This window comes from Cnephaeus nilssonii, assembly GCF_951640355.1.
Source record: "Cnephaeus nilssonii genome assembly, chromosome: 7".
In the NCBI taxonomy this organism is placed as follows: Eukaryota; Metazoa; Chordata; class Mammalia; order Chiroptera; family Vespertilionidae; genus Cnephaeus; species Cnephaeus nilssonii.
Window position 1 is genome coordinate 56,396,581 of NC_137078.1, and position 21,287 is coordinate 56,417,867.

The window sequence follows — 21,287 nt, forward strand, 5'->3', positions numbered from 1 at the left end:
TGATACATCTACTGAAATGAGAACTCAATAAATCCATCCGACAGGTGGCTTGACCTAATGAGCAATCCATTCAGCCCCAGAAGCACAACCCATTGAAGGCGAAGGGCTCTAAAGATCTTCAGGATCTGGAGTGGGGAGGGGTATGCCGGAATAAGGTGGGCTGATGGCCCTGCTTTGAGATAAATTTGCCCAGATCTCCTGTCTCGGCTTCTCTCTACCATATAGCATCATTTCTCTTGCTCTCCAATTATCATTCTCTCCTCTCAACGTGGTCTTTCTATGCTATGCAGCCTCAGTTGTTCTGTAGGACTAACAGAAACCACACCTGACCTGGTGCTGTGTGGTACCTCTGTGTTATGTGATAGCCCATGCCTGGAGCATGGTACGTTCTTTGGCTCACTTGCTTTTCACTCTTACATAAGCACACTGAATGCATGACTAAATGAATGAATGAATAAGTGAGTCTATGGAATATCAGAAGAGACTATGATCCAAAGTTACTGATTTTACTTTATTTATGTTATTCCTGCCTTGACAACTTGCCTTGGCCCCTTTAACTCTAAAGCCTGTTAGAACAACATCTCTTCTGAATACTATACAGTCCAAATGTTGCTTACGTAGACTTTCTAAAAGTTGCCTAATTTCACTATGCAGACAGACAGTAAAATGAGTCACTTATTTTTCCAGACAGAGCAGGCACATAACTTACTTCCAGTGGGAAAAGGCCTTGTTAACTTTGGCGACTCCATGCTTGGAATAACTGGTTGGCCTGAACCCCATATCTCAGGCTGATCTAAAAGAACTGGAAACATACAAAAAAAATTTCCAGGGTGAGTTTACAAAAGAAATACCCCTATATTTTAGAACTTAACATTTCAATTTAAAGTTGAACTTCACAAAATTACTTCCCTCCTGCCTGAGAATTAGCAAATTAATCTAGGAACATGCTGCTCCTCGTCCTTTTCAAGCAGAAAATGGAAATAGGAGTGGGGTGTGTGTTTTTGTATGTGTACAGGAGAGTGTCTGTGTGTTTATATACAGCTAAATAAAAACTGCATTTTCTTTCTGGTTGATCACTCGAGGACATTCTGAATACACTAGCTCAGTTTCTGGTACTTATTTGAAAATCCAGCCATTTATCCCACAGATAGTTGCTTTAAGTTGGTTTAAAGTTTGCTAGGAATATGTTTCAAAAATTAAAATGCCTGGATTCTATACAGTGGCTTGTATCTTTAAAGGATCTTATAGGGTCTTTAAATAAACCTTTCACAGCATCATAGAAAGAAATTAAACGATCAAAAAATGTTTGGTAAATACTTAAGAGATCCAGAAAAATAAACAAGTGCTTAGACACCTAAAGTAAATCAGAGCAATTAGGTACTGAATCTAAGGACAATGTATTTAAGATTTCTTCTACTTGTTTTGTCTTCTCCTTTTGATTTTTTTATTGCTATGGTAACAATGTAAATAACCAGCTCTTTCCAGCACCTATCATGTACCAGGGACAATATAAGTACTGGTTGTAATTCATTATGTTGTGAAACACAAGCTGGAAAGTTAGCTGAATATGGATTTGAATGAAGCCTCCATACTTATTGTAGACCTTGAGCAAGTCATTTAACCTCTGAGCTTCCCTTCCTTTAGTGTAGACATAAAAGCAATCTCAGAGATTTACTAAATGGATTGAAGGATATAAATAAAATGTATACAAAATGTATATAAATCACTTACCACAAGGCCCATAGCTATTACTATATATATTTAATTCTCAAAATACCACCATGTGAAAAAAAAAATACCACCATGTGGTTGGTATTAGTACCATTTTCAGCAGAGGAAACCAAAGATTAGAGTGATTAAATAACTTGCCCAAGAACATACATGGTGAACACAGATGAGCTAAGATCTGATCCCAGGCATGCATGCCTGACTCCAAAATACATATACTTTCCCAGGCTTTTAAAACTAGTGATAGAAAAATCAATTAAAAAAAAAAGTGAGAGTGTGTAGATATGACAGGTAAGTGTGGGTATTGGAAGAGCAAATGTGCTTGGTACAAATGTTGGAACTTCACAGAATTTCTGGGGCCGAAACCACCTAAAGAGCAATCAAGCCAGGCTCACTGACAAGTCAAGGGATCTATCTCCTCTCCATCATAAACCTCATAAATGGTTTTAGCTCTGTTTTGTTCTAACATAAAAGTAAACATTCTTTAAGGATGTAAAGCAGCATTTTCTTTGTATGGATTCAATGTCGAATACCACCTTGGATTTTAAGAACTGTTTTCTATTTTGTATATCAGGTTTCCATATAATTATGAAATTCCTTTAATAGGTAGATTCAAATGACACAAATTCAATCCCACCTTCAGTCACTACGTGATTATGTCCTTAAGAACAGATGATCACAGATAAGTTAATAAGAGACCTAAGTTGTAGACAAATCACTGAAGGAATATATAGGGATGCTTCTTATACATTTTCCTAACCAAATCATTGAGAAATGGTCAGATGTGGCTAACTGCAAGCTGTCTTCCAGCATTCTCTCCATTTCTTCATAGTTAAAGAATTTTAGTTGGCCCTGTGGCTCTAAAGGATCTATCATGGGCTCTGGTTGGAAGTGATGTATGTCTCTTCCGACTTTGCTCTTACAAGAATTGGCAGTGAGGTCCTTTGGCCCTTCCCGACCTTACTCCCCCTTCTTCTTACTGGGAGATGATAGGAGCTGAAGCAGCCCCCTCAGACCCAGAGACTATGAATAGCAGAGCCAACCTACAGTCCTATGTTGTTTACTTTGAGACTGTTAACATGAAAGGGAAATAAAATTCTATCTTGTTTAAGTCACTATATTTTGGCACCTCTTTGTTACAGTAGCTTAGCCTACCTATTATGGTTTTAAGTCTTGTCCTTAACACTTAAATTTAATTTCCCTCACTAATGGATCCTAGAAAAATAATATTTTTTAATATATGTGCCATAGTGTTCTTAAATTATTTTTATAAGAGAATTTTATATTACCAAACACAGCTACTGGAGATCTGATGATACATTAAAAATATGCTTCACAACACATATATTTACTTTAAGTTAATGAAAAGAAAAAAAAATCTACAGATATATACATTTTTCCTACCTTCTGTCTTCTGTTCATCAAAAGCTGATTCTAATGGTGGGCCAAAGAGGGGAGCTAAGGCCATAGTGTCATCTGGAGGTTTTTTGCTAAATCACACGCATTAAAGCAAAACATAAAGGGAATATTAATGGTGAAAAACACATACATGTTTTCACATATTTTTCACAGCAAGGCAGATATATGTGTGTACTTGTGTCTGTATGTATGCATGTAAGTTCCCATAGGTCTAGAAAGTCTATGTAAGGATGTCAAATGTATTATGGACAAGAGAGTTGGTAGGAGATGAGATCCCTCAATGGGAGACCAAGGTGCCCTTTCAGTAACTTGAAGGAGAGAACCTCTACCTAGAAGAGATAAGTTTATTGTAAAGTACCTTACTTTCTCTTAAGATCCCCAAAACCACCCCAGCTGGTTTGGCTCAGTGGATAGAGTCTCGGCCTGCAGACTGAAGGGTCCCAGATTCGATTCCAGTCAAGGGCACATGCCCGGGTTGCAGGCTTAATCCCCAGTATGGGGTGTGCAGGAGGCAGCCAATCAATGATTCTTTCTCATCATTGATGTTTCCTATCTCTCTCTCCCTCTCCTTTCCTCTCTGAAATAAAAAAATATATATTAAAAAACAAAACAATAAAATGTTCCCAAAATACACAGCTCTAAATGTAGAATATAGGATTCTTCTAATTTAAAAAAGAACAAAAAATCTCCACCCACTGATATTTGTCTTCACCACATCTCTGTGTTATAGTTAATGCAGTTTATAATTAGTGAGAATTAGGCCAGGGGGGCTAAGTGATAAGCCACCCAGGAAGTTTGTGTTAAAAGAAACTGGGTCTACCAGCTTCTAATTGCATCCATCCCTGCCTCCTACCCAGTAGACTAGTTATGACCTCTTAATACCTTAAGATAGCACATCTCGGAAAGAGAAAAAGAGTATTGAGAAATCAGGGAGGAAAAGAGGGTAATAAGTTAAACTCTTATCGTTTTCCCAATGATTATTTAAACTCATTATTAACAAAAGGTTGCATAATCTTCACCATTTCTTCCCCAGATTAATCCTAATGAGTTCTCTGTGTGGGTGGTGGGAGGTAAGAGGTGAAGGGGAGAAGGGAGGGGTTGGAGAAGGAGAGAAAACAAAAAAGATTCATCTTTTAAATAGGAGTCTTTTTGGAAAACAATGTCCATTTGTATAATACTTGCTTAATCCAATAAATACACAGTATAAAATACAATGTTTTGCCCCAAACAAAAACAAAACAGAAGATTCCTTTGGTGTGTGGCAGGTAGAATATATCATGAAATTGTATCCAACTAAACAGGCTACTCTTCGTAGGAAAATATAAACATATTTTCAGCTTGGCATCCAGACCCCAAAGGACCTCTTCATACAGATTTTCAACCTTACCATTAGTGAGGGGACTGCACATTCTGATAGTTACTGTAGGTGACTACAGAGTACTTTCCTAAAGGTGTCTCTCAGGCTGCACTTATGAGAAACGATAACATATATGAATCACACTATGAACTTACACACATGGGCAGGTCCTTTTGTAAGAGGAGCTGAGTTTAGTCCAAATGAGATAGGCTAAATTGTTAACAGTGGTGATGCCTTGCATGAAACACTACCAGGATCTTTCACACTTACCTTATGAGTTCTGGTGTCGGTGTGGAACGCCTGGGTCTGGCCACTTCTTCACCTGATACATAGGACAAAGGAATTTTTAGGCATATTTTTCTTGCCATTCCTTACTTATCTGTTTTATGAGCTATGTTTGGAAACACTTAGAGAGTTAAGTCCCATCAATAAGAAACTCAACATGAAAGCTTTGCAAAACAAACCCAGAAAACAAACCTTCTCCCCTGTCAATGCAACAGTCTTATATTAGGCATATGTAGTAGCATTTTCTCTGGCATTTGTAAAAACCTAATTAACCAAGGAATTACCATGATAAGCCATCAAATAGAAGATTTGTATACTGCAGAGCTAGTGGAGTAGCATAACATTCTTCGAATGTCTGATGCCTTGATCAGGTCTGCTTCCCAATTACTATAAGAGAACACTAAGCCAGGCCGTGTGTACATAGGACATGAATCCAGCATTCTCTGCCTGTTCTTTTCTTGAAATACCAAGAAAATGTTATGCCTTGAACCAGGAACCAGGAATTTAGAATTCCCTAGAATGTGTTGTATGCAGCAAAGGAAGATCATGCCCTATGTATAATTTTTATACCAAATAACACAAGAATGGGTAAGTTGTATTTATCTTCAGTTCCTTCTGCCCCCTCTTCCCACCCCCATCACCAAGCACACACTTGATGAATTTCATTTCTAAAGTCAAATGACACAAGAGTTGAAAAATACAGGAAGAAAATAAGCAAAGTTTTCCCCAAAACATATTCATTTTCAGAATTTAAACATTAATAATCAGAACCCACTAAGCCCCTTTATCCTTATATTTCTTTGCTGTAAAAGGTATTTGTAAGTCTTAAAAAATCAAGCCCAAAAGTATATAAGTCAAATGTATATATGCTTCAAGATCCAAGGAACTTATTCCTTCTTTTAAATTGTACTCTATTTTTGGTAGCTAAGATATACTTACTGGATAAGTTCCTTTTAATTGCACCCTAGAATTAGAAATAGACACTATAAGGTTTAAGACCACATATATGTTATATACAATATGTATATTTCTGTTATTGCAATTAAACTGAACTCAAAGAAATCGATGGGGGAAAATTTTCTCAGAATCACATTCAAGTTGGAAATTGTAGACACATTCATATAAATCAGTTTTCATTTTACTTAGGATTATAGAGAGAAAGGAAGGGTAAATTATAAGTCTCCCAAACCAGAAAAATCCCTTACCTGGGTAGATCTGGTAAATATTAAAGTAAATATAAAGTAAAAATTAAAGTAAATATTAAACAGTATTAAAAAACAACCCTGAAGTCTAGTAGACAAGAAAGTAAGTCCAAGTTTAAGTTACATTTGATGTTTGAAAATCATAGACTACATTAGGAATACTGTCTGCTCTTATCATATGGGGGCCATAAACTAGTAGAAACAGTTATTAGTTTACTAATGCAGTTTTTAATGGATATAAGTGGCAAATGCTATAGAGAAGGAAACCTTCAAAGCATTGCCACTGAATGGGCTGTTTTACGCAGGGAGCCAGGGAATTCCATCCTCCCCACCAGGTTGCCCCACCCCAATTTCTTCCACTTGCCTGCTACCTGGCCCACCAATCTACCATTGGGGGTCATTCCTTTAGTTCAAGGCATGGGATACTACTGAAATACAAACAGGCTCGACAGGAATACTAGTAATAGGCCCTAGCAGGAACTTATTTTTGATAACAGAAGGACTGATTAGATACAAAGATTTGATTCAAAACCACTAGGAAAGGTTCTTAGCATGAGGTGCTTCCAGAAAAACAGACCACTGAAAGGGTGGCACTGTGGGTGGGGCGTGGCTTGGCAGGGCTGCCTGAGGAGAACGATGGGGCAGACAGAGCTGCATAAGAAAAGTGAAAGTATAGGAAAGTATTTCAAAGGGTATGACCATTAATTTGGTGGGTGGTCAACAGACAGTTTTTCCACTTCCCTACATTGGTGAAGTCTCAACCTAGTGGTAATATATATTTTCTGGTCTCAGATGATAACATCAATAACTCAGGACGAGACATAGCACTATACGAAGCTTCTTCCCCTATTTTGTAAAGATTTTTCAGAATTGGGGTTTGTCTCATTTTCAACTCATTTATTATAGAAGAGCAGTTTCCATCTGAACAGGATCCACTAGATGTTTTGTAGTGGGTGGCCCAATCTCTCAAACTAGTTTCTGTCTTGTCCTGACTAATAACACAATCTGTGTGTGTGCCATATAGAGAATTATTATTTTGATAGTAATAACTTTAAAAATAAATATTTTATATGTTTAAAAATATTAATTTGTTTAAATAAATCTAATTATATACAATTACTTATTTTAATAAATGAATATATTTTATTAAATTAACACATTTATTTAAATTTATAAATAAACATTTAAATACATGTGGGAATTTAAATCAGCTATAGTTTGGATACAAGTTGGCTTTTGAAAAATAAGACTGTATAGACAAAAATAACAAGAGAACAAATTGTTTAAATTAAAATGTTTTCCTAGGTTATGAAGCCTCAGCTGGTCATATTTTTATTAATAAGGTCTGAAGGAAGAGACCCACAGGCTCTAAGTTCTAGAGACTCTAAGTTCTAAGGAATAGGACCCCTATAGTATTGTGAGACCTGACATCCAGGAATTAGGGGGCCCTGAGGCTGTACTAAAGACCTTTCAGTCCACCTTACCCTTTTAACAAAAAATGTAATACTTATGAAAACAAGAAAAGTTCAACTTCTCTTTTGTATTCATTGATTCCTGGTGTATCAATTCATTCAACAGATAGTTACTGTTGGGAGACCCTGAATGAGAAGCCCCTGTAACGTTTTCATTAAATACTCCACATGAATAAACAATTGCCCATTAAATGCAGGCAAGACGTGGCAGAAATATGCAAGAAAATGCTTGTTTAGAAATTAGGAAAGATAAAGTAAGATCAATTTAGAAAGGAACAGATATTTGAACTGCAAGTGAACAGCAACAGAAAAGGAAATCCCATTGTCAGCTGGATGTGGCATACAGATTTTGATGGCCTTGGTGTTGCAGTATGATAAATCCAGAGCTGGGTTGCAGTGATGTTGACCACACAAACCACATTCAGGAAGAAAGCCCTTTGAATTCAAAAACCTCGCCAAATGACCACATTTTCAATGATTGCCCTTATATGTAGATTGTGATTGAATTTCCTTCATTTTGAATTAGTTCACTTTTTTTCTTTAAAGAAAGAGAGTAACTTGTCATAATCTGAGATGTCACTTGAGATCATCCATACTTGCAGGTGTTGCTTTCTTTGATACTCAGCCAAGTGGCTTAACCAGCCAACCACCAGTTTCTCAGCTGGGGCACAGTATTTGCTTTAAATAATAATTGATTAATTGAATTGGCACAGACCTAGGGATATTTCAGATGGCATTGTTTTCAATTCCATTTCCTATCTCAAGGGACTGGCCAGACAGAAGGGGTTATTTCAAATATAGCAAAGACTCTTTTTTGTTGCTTTGAATACATCACTCTTCAATCTGAAGAAAATGACTGAGATTTTACTTTGAACAATGTAAACCAAACTGATTTTGTCGTCAGTGATGGCATATAGAATTATGTGATAGCCTAGGCATATAGACTTGAAAGCATGTCTCCTCCTCTAAGATGGAAACTGTGATTATGCATTATGATGTATCAATGTACACTGACCAATGTAACTTATTACAAATTCAGTCTTAAAAAAACCATGTGGCTTAAAAATGGTTTCCTTACTTTCCTTATAGTTTTCTTATTCTTCAAACTTATAAACTTCTATGATGCTTTCTGGTCAATCTCCAGGTCTTACATGCGCATGCACATGAACACACACACACACACACACACACACACACACACACACCCCACATTAGGAGTTGGGATACCTATGTATTAATTTAGTTTAATGTATTAATGGAGAAGTGCTCTTATAATCCTAAAATATGTTATTGACACTTACAGGACTAGACACTTCCAACCAGTAAACTGAATTCATCTGCCTCATTCATACTGGGCTGTCATAAATTTGATGAGAAGCCAACCTAGCCACCTGGCCTTGGCAGCAATTTTCTCTATACAGGTTTAAGATAAAAATGTTAAAAGTTCTTACCGGGCTGCGCCTCTGTGATCAGCAAAAAGGAAGAGAGAACAGACACCTAGTCAGAGAATGATGGATCAGTCAACAGGCTTGGGTAATAGAAGGCTTCATAAATAGCTAACGAAACATGCACTCCAAGTAACCAGGCCAAAGGAAGACAGGCAGTCATGGTGTTTGTGGCTCATTTAAAACAAGAAAGTTTGGGAGAACTCTAAAGAGAATCTGTCCGTTGTATAATATAGCTTTGCTCCTGGGGATGTAATACATTCAAGTTACGGGTACACAAGAACAAGGTGGAAACATACAAGAAATTTTGTTAAGTTGGCATGGGGAGTTTTTCTCCAGATTATTTGGGGAGAGGGGTTTTAGAGAACAGGCAGTTCAGGGAAAGCTGATTCCCCACACAACAGGGTGTTAACAAGCATTATAGGCAATGCATTTCCTACATAATTAGGGCATGAATTGGAGACTCCAAAAATCAGAGGCCAGGATTAGAGATACCTTTTCTTAGCCTGGTTCTTTTCTTAGTGTTCTGTGGGATGTAGGCCAATGAGGACCTTATTTTGCAAGTAGCCATTCTTGGCTTAGTGGTTTGGGCTGCCTCTACCAAAGAGTAGGAATGTGATGGGAAAGATGAGGTACCCCTGCCAAGCGCAGATGGGAAAATGAAATTGTTCAGCACCAATAGCACACTGGTAGACCAGATGATGTCCAGAAAACACAACAAGCAGGCATACTATTTCTCTCTTTCATTCCTCAAACTTTGACTATGGCTATCAATTTACCTCAACAATCTTTGATAGTGCCCACTCTTTAAAATTTTTCTGTAGTAACAAAGATGACTGTGATGTGAGTGAGGAAAGAGATGATGCTCAGAGTTTCACTTTCAGGATATGGGTTAACCCATGAATTTACCAGAGGCCACCTAGGACCCCATATTGGACAAATCTCCAAATGTGGGCCAGGAGCACAAATATAAAAGTAACTAAGAAGGTTGTTCAAATGAACAGGATGGTTCTACTCTCCAGAACACATAAAGGAAATAAAAACCTCTAATCTTTTAAATGTGGGAGGCCTCCCTGGCTATCCAGTCCAGCTGCCTTTATGATATAAAGGAGAAAGTGAGGCTGAGACTCACAGCTAGCAAATGGGTAGAATCAGAGACAGAATTTCAGTCTATAAACTCTCATTATCATGCTCTTTCTAGGACACCAAGTGTGACATTGTTGGAGAACTCATAAAAGGCAAAGAGGCCTTGTGGCTAATGTCCAGGAATGGTTACTTCTCAGATGAGTTTTTTAAATAGCCAGGAGTTTAGATATATTTACTCTAGTCAATTTCACTTGTAAGAGTTTAGACTTTATTTTTTGCCTTACTTTCCAGGTACTACTCCATATTGATTCCATCTCTCTTATAAATCTGTCTTTGGGCACGGATGAAATTTAAATAAAATTAGAAAAAAGGACACTTATGAATATGCATTTCTGGGCTTAAATTCTTTTACTAATTCATACTATGTTTTGAGAGAAGTTCAAATACTCTTTTATATAAAGATTTAGGGTTTATAATTCTTTTAAAAATATATTTTTTTATTGATTTTAGAGAGGAAGGGAGAGGGAGAGAGATAGAAACATCAATGATGAGAGAGAATCATTGATCAGATGCCTCCTGCACAGCCCCCCCCCCCAGGCGATCAAGCCCGAAACCCAGGCATGTGACCTTGACCGTAACTCATCAGTCCGCAGGCTGACGCTCTATCCACTGTGCCAAACCGGCTAGGGCAAGCTTTATAATTCTTTAACAACCAGACTATCTCCTTGAAAGAAAGACATGTGGGAATTTATTATTTCAGCTTCAATTTCATGGCAAAAAATTCATTCTTTTGTTTTGTTAATACTCATCCAAGGATATTATTTTTCCATTGACTTTTAGAGAGAGTGGAGGGGAGGGAGGGGGAGAAAGAGAAGGAGAGGGAGGAAAAGAAAGAGAGAGAGAGAGAGAGAGAGAGAGAGAGAGAGAGAGAGAGAGAGAGAGAAACACTGATGTGAGAGAGACACATGAATTGGTTGCCTCTCATACGTACTCTACCAGGGCGGGGATCAAACCTGCAGCCCAGGTACATGTCCTTGACTGGGAATCGAACCCAAGACCCTTCAGCGCATAGGCTGATGCTCTAACCACTTAGTCACACCGGCCAGGGCAATGATTCATTCTTAAAAGTAATATAAAATACAGCAAAAGGGGAATTAAAAATGACACAAGTTCCCCCAAAATAAAATTATGAGAAATAATGCAAAATAAAATGCAAATTTTAGACATCCAGAAGCAGAAACTTAAATTCAAGAAATTTTAGTGATATAAGATTATAGAGAACAATACTTTACTAAATAATTTCAGCATGTTAATCCACCCAAAGTAAATCATATTTTAATTTCCAATGGGTTAAAAATCTAAATTTTAATCAATTGTTCCTGTATTTTTTTCTAGAAAAAGACACCTCATAAGACAGTATTTTGGAAACTATTTGCAGAATGCCTTCATCAAGGAACAGCTGTTCAAATTCATATAGTCACGAGTTCATTAACCAGAATCCAGAAGACCCTGTAGAAGCTGTGGAAAGGTCAAACCCAGAAAGCCTCAGGTTCATAATTAAGAGCTATCTGAAACCTTCAAAAGAAAAAAACCCACAAAACTCCAGAAGTCAAATTGGAGGGCTTTATTTATGTTAATTATCACCATTAAGGAACTGTAGGCATTGCTGAAGGACATGGACAGTCAAATCATTATCAGCCAAGAGGAGTGGGTCTTTGCCTATTAAAAGTTTTATTTTACTGTTTCTTCTGTCATTTCCCATGGACTTTAAGCCTTTAGCATTCTTTGTGCTACCAATAGATTTGCTTCAAGGGTGGAAGGAAACTCATTCAGTATCTGGGCTTATATTCTACTAGAGGCATGGTGCACGAAATTCGTGCATGGGAGGGGTGGCCCTCGGCCTGGCCTGCACCCCCTTGCAACCTGGGACCGCTGACTCCTAACTGCTGGCCTGCCTGCCTGCCTCATAGCCCCTAACCACTAGCCTGCCTGCCTGATCACCCCTAACCACTCGCCTGCTTGCCTGATTGCCCCTAACTACCTCGGCCCCTGCAGCCGCGGCTTCATCCAGAAGGACATCCAGAATGACATCTGGAAGGTCATTCGGCTGTCTGGTCTAATTAGCATATTACGCTTTTATTATTATAGATGAGCTGAACACTCTAAGTATAGTGTTGAAAACTCAAATGTGTACAGGGCGAAGAGCTGGGGTGCTGTGTGTAAGGGCACGTGTGTTTCACAAAGTTTTGGTTAACTGCCCACTACTCAGGTACACTCGTGCCTGCTGTTCCCGAATGTGGGCCTAGTACTGCCAGATCTTCAGAGTTGTTGAATGAAAATGCACAATCTAAATTATTTTTAAAAATTCAAATGTTCTAATTTCTAAATGCAGACTAAAATTGTTTTTAACTGCACTACATAACAGAACACTTATTCAGTGCTCAGAAGCTGCAGGTGGCCAATTGTCTCTGATTGTATGCATTTGTATCACAGAAAATAAGCTCTCAGTAAATTTCATCTGCTGTTTTTATTATTTCACCTGATTACTCAAACAGGGACTCTGCAATTGGCCTATTTATTTTTCTGAACAAATTTCTTGCATTCCTAATTAAACATTAATTGTTCAATTCTGAGATTAATCTAGATCTGTTGATAAATTTTGGAGGTTTTGAAAAACATTTTATTTTCCCCTCTACTTTTATTTTGGTGTTCACTTCAGAGATAGCTAACTCTGTATTTTGAGGCTGCTTTCAAAGTGGGTAAATACTACTAACTTATGATTTGATCTCTAGAATAAGGCTATTTGGTTGTATTTGTACATGTTATATTTGTAAAATGTATATAATTTGCAACATGTATATTATTCCCTACAGAATGTACTTGAGCCCATGTCCTTGCAGTCCCCACAGTGTCCTTACTCCACACAAGGGTGTTTTTTCTTTTGCACAAAATAATATAAATTATGTTAACTGGGATGGCTTAGTCTTAGCCAAAGTAGTTAGTGTTTTAAGATACTTATAAAAAAAAAGCAACCAAACATAATGTCTTGCTCATCCAAAGCACTAAATAACTAGCCTCAGGTTTTGAAGCTTTATGACATTTTATGACATCCTCATTTGCTAAATTCAGTGCCATGGGGAAACAGAAAAATGCGTGAAAAGCAATAAAGCACCAAACGAATATTATTTTTATATAATCTAGTCATAGCAAATTCAGTGATCCATGTTAGAGAATTTCCTAGGAAAGAATTGGTATATATGATTATTATGTTTATTGTTTTAATCCTATCCAGTATTACTATTTGTTTTTAAAGCTTTAGGATGAAGACAAACTATCTGGCAAGCATCTATTTGCTACCCGCCCATTGTAGGTGTTTGTCAGTATTTAAATTTTTTTTCTATTATATGTATTTCAATTATATCTATTACAAGTCAGATTATAATGAAAACCTATCATGTCCAGTAGGACTTGGTTGAAATGATCTTCTGAAACTCCATTTGGCAAGAGAAACAAAGAGATCACTAAAACAGGATATCAGTATGACTTGACCAGATTAAGCAATCAACAAGATAAATGAAATTTCCAAAGAAAAAAATGAGGCAAGGGAGTGGGAGAAAAACTTATCCTTAAAGATACAGCTAAAAATGAAAAAGAGTACTTGTTAAAATTGCTGTAAGGACAACAGGAGGAAAACCAATGAGAAACAGAATTTTAAAAACTCTATGGGTGAACTTTAGGCCACACAGACTAGTCAATATTTGAAGTTTCCAAATTTGAATGATTCAGAGAAAGGTTCAGGGTCAAAGAGAATAAGTGAAATTGGCAAAATATAAAGCAAAGTTACAAAAGTGCACCAATAATATAGTATGCCACATATTTGACTCAATTACTCAGAAGTGGGTCATTTAGTTTAGTAATAATACTACTAACAGGTGCTGATTTTATTTTGAGAAACCAAAAGACACTGGGTCCATATTTTTATCTCATTTTTTATTCCTTCTGTGTCTTTTGTTCCTCCTCTCTCCTATCACATGGACATAGTACAGAGAATGCCAGGTTTAGGTCAATAGGCAGGATGAGAAGTTATAGCAGTCATTGTAACATCCACTTAAGTGAGTTAAATAGAATCAACCAAGCACTTCTGGTGCTTGTTAACATGGAAACACAGTATTTTGTATTTTCCAGTGGCAAGGTCATCTGGAATTCTGGAAACATGTTCCCAATAAGCCAGGTAGAAGAGAAAATTGATTTTTTGGGGTCTTTTTTGAGTAAAATAATTTTCAGAATAAGTTTTGTTTTAATGTTCTAAAATTTTTTTAAAAAGAAGATGTAGATACATCATATCAAATTTGTGCTGCCACTAAAATTCACCCACTGGTACTAAAAAGTAACATGCATGAGGTGATTTACACTTTATAAAGATTCTTTTTCTGTCTCTGACAACTCCAGAAGGAGGTAATTTTCCTTTTTTCTTTTTATGGGTTTACTTTATATATTTATTTTCCTATTGGGTAGCTTCTTCTGAAATGCCTATTCTAGTCATTTGCCCATTTTTTTAACACTTTAAAATTGAATTTATTGGGGTGACGTTTAATAAAACCATACAGGTTTCAAGTACACAACACTATAACACATCATGTGCATACTGCATCGAGTACTCACCACCCAAAGTCAAGTCTCTTCCAGCCACCATTTATCCCCCCTTTGCCCTCTTCCATTTCTCTCATCCCCTTTCCCACTGGCAATCATCATACGGAGATACTTTTCAGATTAACTGAAAAAGAAGGTAACTTCCCTTTTCTAGGCCAGCTTCACAAACATTCATTCAGGATGGATATTATCATGTTGTATATTTTTAAAAATTAACTTAAAAATATTTGCCTAGTCATAGTATGTACATGTAACTTGACTAATTCAAGTGGGAGCTGCAATAAACAAAACTCAATACCTAAAATATTTGGTCATATGCCTGTGATTGAGGCAGATGTGAATCTCTGCAAAATTACCCTGTGGCCCTTTATAACTGGTAAAATTACTCTGTGGCCCTTTATAGCTGGTAAAATCACTTAGCAACCAACTTCCTCCTCCCCCCCCGCCCTTCCCCATAGGACATAATTAGACCTTGTCCTGGTTCACAAAGATTTGATTTTAAAGTTCAAAATCTTGTTTAGGTGTTAAACACAATCAATCATTCAATATACAGATGGTGAAAATAAAAAAAAATAAAAAGGTTTGGCCAAAATGTGGAAAGAAATTATGTCTTACCGGACTTTTCCTCTAAAAGCGTAAGCATGGGAAGGAAAAAAGGAGAACATAAAAGAGGTGAAATGCATTTTCAAGAAGCAGCAGCTCAAGGCTCAGAATAACCATGCTTAAAGCAGCTCTTTAAGGTATTGCTCTAATAATTCCTATGAGTGTCTGATACGGAAATTCCTAGGCTGCTGGCTTAAATTGCAGGGCAGCAGCATAGACCACCCCAAAATATGCCATTTTGGCATATTGATTATTTTGAGCTGTAGGCACTTGAAAACAACAAATGCCTAAAGACAAATCCTCCAAAAGAAACTCAGTTGTCATTAATCCTCCTCCTTCCGGGAATTTCATCAACCAGGGAGCATTGACTCATCACAAGAGAGGAGACCAGAAGGCAACACCATACTCAGACAAACTGTCACAAACCATCATACCTCCCATCTATTCTTCTAAGGGTCCATTCATCGTTCCTAAAAATTATTTATTCTCCCCTAAGAGGGGTATATCCCCTCCCATTTCCCTATAAAAATGACATTTAATTCTAAATGTCATTTCTTTGAGTTACTTATTTTTCCTGGGTGTCTTTCATGCATACATGAAGTTTGCATATTAATAAATTTCTGTGTGTGTTTTCTCAATAATTTTTCTTTTTGTTAGCGGTCCAGCTGAACACCTAAGATGGGTAGAGGTAAAGTGTTGTCTCCCCTATAAGTTCAAGCTATAGAGGGCATATATATGGGCTTCATTGAGGACATTCTAAGCTCTCTTTTGAATTGTTTATTTTTATCAAATAGATTTGTACCTTGGAAGTAGGAAAGTATGCTTTGTAATACTAAAAGGAGTTGAAAAATGTCATTCATGCTTTAAGGCCAGGCATGATTATGAGCATGAGATTTTCCAGAAATTCCAGTCTTGTCAGGGAACCCAGTACCTGTCATCTCCCAAGATACCCTAGCTACAATCATCATTTGTTCATTCCATCTTTCAGTTTTCCCCACTCCCCATGGACAATTATAAATTAGTTTTCTGGAGAGTGGTCTCTGGTTCCTTGGAATGCTCTTTTATTTCCTCATCAGCTGTCCAAAGTGAGGCCTTCACTTCTTGAAGTACTCCATGAACTTTCTATGTGTGGTTCCTAGCCTATGGACCCTAGGTCCCGTTTCATCTCCTAAATCCACCCTTTTACAGTATCCTCAGAATTACTTCCAAAAATAGTGAGGTGAATATATTACTCCATTCTTCATAAAACTCCCCATTATTCAGAAAATAGAATGTAAGCTCCATTCTGTCATTTAATGCCTTCACGATGGGCTCCAGCTCACCTTCATGCCCTGGTCTTCTATTGTGATCTGTATGAAACTACACTTAGCTGCAGACTCGGCTGACTCTCCTCACGGCGCAGTAGATACACACTCTACTCTGCCTCTGCTCAGGCTGCTGCTTCAGCTTTCCATGCATTCTCCATCTCCCTCAGTTACAAGCTTACTCATCTTTCAAGGCAGTAACACTTCTTCCCTAAGGCCTTCCCCGAAGTCTCCGGGTCAGAATAAATTGTTTCCATCTCTTATTAGATAACACATTCCTTTTGTTCAAAATAATAAGCCCATATTGAAAACCTTTTTATTTGCCTGGCATTTAATTGCCTCAAGGAAAACAAAGGTACATGTTGGAAGTATATATTTTGCAGTTCATATTTTGTTCTGAATTATTTAGGTATTTCCACTCGATAATTAGTTCACAGTAATTGTTATGAATAGACTCTCTCTAGCCCCAAACATTGTTCTAGATACATTTTCAAATTAGCTTAACCCCACATTCTTTAAATGCCTTGAGAAAGTTCTACTATGCCTCAATTTCATAATTTGTAAAGCAGTGATGACTGCTACTTCGTTGAATTGTAGGATTAAAAGAGAGGGTGATATTGACAACTAACATTTATTGAGGCCTTATTATTATTATTTTACTATTTTAGGTGGTTGGTGTCATTACTATCACTAACTTACCAATGAGGAAAAGGAGGCAAAGATAGGTTCCTAAATCACATGGTTACAATGGAGTAGAGCTGGGACTCAATCCCAGTTTGTCTAACTCCAGAGAGCCTGGTCAAGGGTGGGCTCCTGGCACAACTCAAGTTCCCTAAACAGATTAAACTTACTTTCAGGGACTTTTCAGCATTGGGATCTAGAAACAACAGAGCTAAAAACTCACAGATCAGAGAGCTTAGAAAATAATCTTGGATCTTTCCAATGCAAAGAGTTAGGTCATGCCTGTCTATCATAGCAGATCTCAAAGAATGAGCTTTTCAGAGAGTGAGATTGTGTTTCTAGGCCTGCTTTCAGATCTTCAAATTAAGGTAAATTTCTCAGCCTTTTTCTATAATTAAATGTATTTTCTTTAATTAGAATCAGAGCAATAAGCATGAATACACAAATGATATAGCACTTCTCTTTCCTCCTCACACCTTTCCATTCTAGGCTACATGATGATTAAACTATCTTTATTTAAAATGTTGTTTTGCTTTAATTGTTAACAGCTACCAATCTTGGCTTAAGGGTTTCTTCAGAATGTTAAACAAAAAGACATGGCAAGATAATTTTCCTTTTTAAAATGAGTTTATTGCTCCAGAATTGACTTTTAATTATGGAAAAGATAATAATAGCACTGGAAAAATATGTATACCCCCACATGCACTAGTACTTAGAAATAAAGTGAGTTTTTGGATTGAACAAACATATACCTAAAATATAACCATTCAATCTTCTCTAAGTGCAGGGATTTCCCCATCCCATGGCCTGAGAAAATATAATTCTCTAATTTGCAAACCTTGTTGAAAGGCAGCTCATCCTTACGATCAACAGCTTTCCAAGGAGCCTATAGACCCTGCTCTCTGCAGCTGGAGAATCTCTCTGGCTGCAATTGCCCCAAATCCCTTTCTCATGCAACTAGTCATTCCAGTTAGGTCTTGTTGAAGGCTACATTTCTGTATGGGGCTAGAAATGGGCAACATTTAAAACTGAATTCGGTTTATTCATTTATTAAGCCATTAACAGATATTTATTGAGCATTTAATAAAGACCAGAAACTATTCTAGACATGTTAGTGAACAAAACATAGGAACAATAGATAATAAAAAAAACACACAAAAAAACCCACATTCTCCAATGAGCTTATTTTGGGAGTAGGAGAAGGAGACAGATAATAAATAAAATAAATATGGAAAGTATTTAGTATTTGAGATAATGAATGCAATTTTTAAAAGCAGAGCAAGTAAAGAGGTTTGGGTATGCCAAGACAGAGAGTTTTGTGATTTTAAATACAGTGATCAGAGTAGGCCTCATTGAGAAAGTGACTAGAGCGAACACCTGAAGCTGAGAGGGAAGCCACAGTGCAGCTACTTGGGGGAAGAGGGCACAAACAGGGAGCCCGGGAGGAATAGAATGAGAAGGAAGAGTGGCAGGTATTAGTCTTGGGGTAGGGGTCTCCCCACCATGAGGGTCTTGGAGGCCACTGTAAAGACTTTGGCTCCACTCTGTTCCAATGCAGCTTATGGCTGTTATTTATCAGTTCTCAACTGTGGATGCTCAGCACTGAGAAAAGGCATCGATGAAACAGATAAAACAGTTAGCAGACAATGCCTGGATATGACATATGCTATCATTTGTCATTACTCTCTGGCAGCATATTTTGAATCCCTATGTACCATGTCAACAAAATAAAATAAAGACAGGCTTCAAATAAGTTAGGAGGTGGAAAGGAAATTTCAATTTGGCAAAACAGAATGAGACCAGCCCATCTTGCTTCCCTGTCTGTCGGCCACTTTAGGACAAGAGGCTCAGACTGGCATGCTAGGCTCTGTACCACTGCTGCGCTGGTAGCTGATTCAAAACAATAGCTCCTGAGGTCCATGCAATGAGTGGCTGGCCCTTAGGCAGATATGAGAGGCAAAAAGAAATCTGACTTCATTCTGTTTAAAAATAAAATTTCTCCCAGTCGCTGAAGAAACATTTTTTTGACATAATTAATGTGAGTGATTCACATGCTAAGATTTTTTTCTAGGACAATTAAAAAGTACATTCATTGCTGTAGATAATTTTTGGCACTAACAAATTCTTCTTCAAAGAACAAAGGGATAGATATTTTTATACTGTTATACTTATTTTTATACTACAATTCATACAATTATAGAAACTACTTAGTATAAAAATAAATATAATAGTATAAGAAAGAGAATAAAGTACTTATCCTTTACCCTCAGGGTCAAGGGACTGAAATATGAAACTTTAGATGAAAAAAAACACAGACTTCTTACTGGGAAGAGAATTATGACAGAAAGCTAGTACCCACAGAAAAGAACACATTAATAAACTTAAAAAAATGCCCTGTAAAGTGTAAGAGAAGAAATGGAGCCATTGTTCACATTTTTTATCAATCCCAAAATGGAGAAAAGCTTGACTGAATTGCAGGGGAAAAGATCAAATAAGTGCAGAGCCATACATTTGCTCTCTCCATAAAATAATGCGAGGGATATAAGTTGCATTATATCACAGTGAAACACCAAGTTCCATATAATTTCTCACAGCAAAGAACATCCATTTGCCCAACCAACCAACAGGTATTTCCTAAGGACCTACTACATGCCACTCAATGTTGTAGGCTCTCAAGCAAAGGCCCCATTAAGGAAGAAGTAAGAACCCATAACTTCTAGGTGCAGGATTAGTTATCATAAACACGAATTTCCTTAATTGCTCAGAAATGATGCTTCTGTTACAAACTTATTTTCCCGATTGATTGCTTCTCTACAGAGCCTATTCTACCCTGATTATGGCCATTAGCTAATAAAAGTTTTAAATTCTAAACTCTGCACCAGTAGGACTAAGCCAAGGAGAAGACCATAAAGATATAAAAAAGAAAAATTAGTCTGATTGTAATTGGCATTGTAATTAAAAGCATATAATTCTTGAATTTGCTACATCTGGTTGAGGATAGTCTAACATGTTATGTTTCAATATTGTGGGTGTATAGTCTCATTCAAGTGGATTTTAAATTGGTAACAGAAATTAAGAGTTTACAGTCTCTAATCCTGGTAATCATGTTTCTGGAAACCCCTAAACAGGGCAGGTTGTCTGAAACAGAACATGATTAAATAATTTGGACTTATGCAAGGAAATTCTCTTACACATCACAAAGGGAAACAAAATACCATGTACTCAGAGGACACAGCCAATATCAATTAGAGAAATAATGGAAAAAGCAATCAGATTAAATTCATATTCTGCCATTTTCAAGGAGATGAAAACACAACAACTCAGCGATTTCTTCTTACCAGAGAAGGGTGGGCATAGAGGGTTTGGGGGAAAAAAAAATGAAAGCAACAGAGAATCAGAATGCACGCCATCTTCAGCCTCCCCTTGCACTGTACAGCGCTTCTACCAGGAGCAACTGCCAGTGTGTAGGAGGCTGGAGCTCTCCTCCCCCACCGATGACTTCTTGTTTTCACTGAACTCGATGGGGTGCTGAACCTTCTGCCAGAGTGAGGACAGGAAAGGGGGTGGTGTTACCAAGCAGCAGCAAATTCATGGGTTTTACTCTCCGGCAGGCTAATTTGGGGGTGGGAGGGTGGGTGGGCCACCTGGAATAGGCAAGAAGCACCAGAATGTCTGCCGTTCAAAGCTGTCTCCCCCCGCCCCATATTTTTTGATTAAATAACTCCATTATGGATTGCAAATCTCCAGAAATAAGAATAACTAATTGCTCCTTCATAACTCCATGTCAAATTCATTCCTTGTATCACTGAATTTTACAGGGGATGGGAGGAGGCACTAGCATATATGTTAGGAGAGATTGACACCTACCCTCATATCATTTCTATCAACCTTTTCTCTTTGACTTTGCATAAGACCTCCCTCCCTATTTTTATCTTTCTGTCTCCCACAGGTCTCTTAACTTAAGGACAAGGAAAGCTGAGCTGAAAAGGGAAATGATACTCGTAGGGCCTGAACTGGGCATTTTGCAACATACACTCATGTCATCTTTACATCCA

At 37.4% G+C, this 21,287-nt stretch overlaps 1 protein-coding gene across 7 annotated transcripts in view; it reads right to left on the reverse strand.

Moving 5' to 3' along the window:
* Nucleotides 1-21,287, reverse strand: part of SGIP1 (SH3GL interacting endocytic adaptor 1) — a 212,330-nt gene that overhangs the window by 62,242 nt on the left and 128,801 nt on the right. For 6 of the 7 annotated variants that reach the window (XM_079777594.1, XM_079777593.1, XM_079777595.1 and 3 more), the window contains 4 exons: nt 5,729-5,753; nt 4,775-4,826; nt 3,133-3,218; nt 710-802 (listed from right to left, as the gene is read on the reverse strand). In XM_079777594.1, coding sequence (XP_079633720.1) covers nt 710-802; nt 3,133-3,218; nt 4,775-4,826; nt 5,729-5,753 — 256 coding nt within the window. Of the gene's footprint in view, nt 1-709; nt 803-3,132; nt 3,219-4,774; nt 4,827-5,728; nt 5,754-8,914; nt 8,927-15,259; nt 15,272-21,287 lie in introns of all 7 variants that reach the window. The other variant, XM_079777589.1, reaches the window with a different exon arrangement.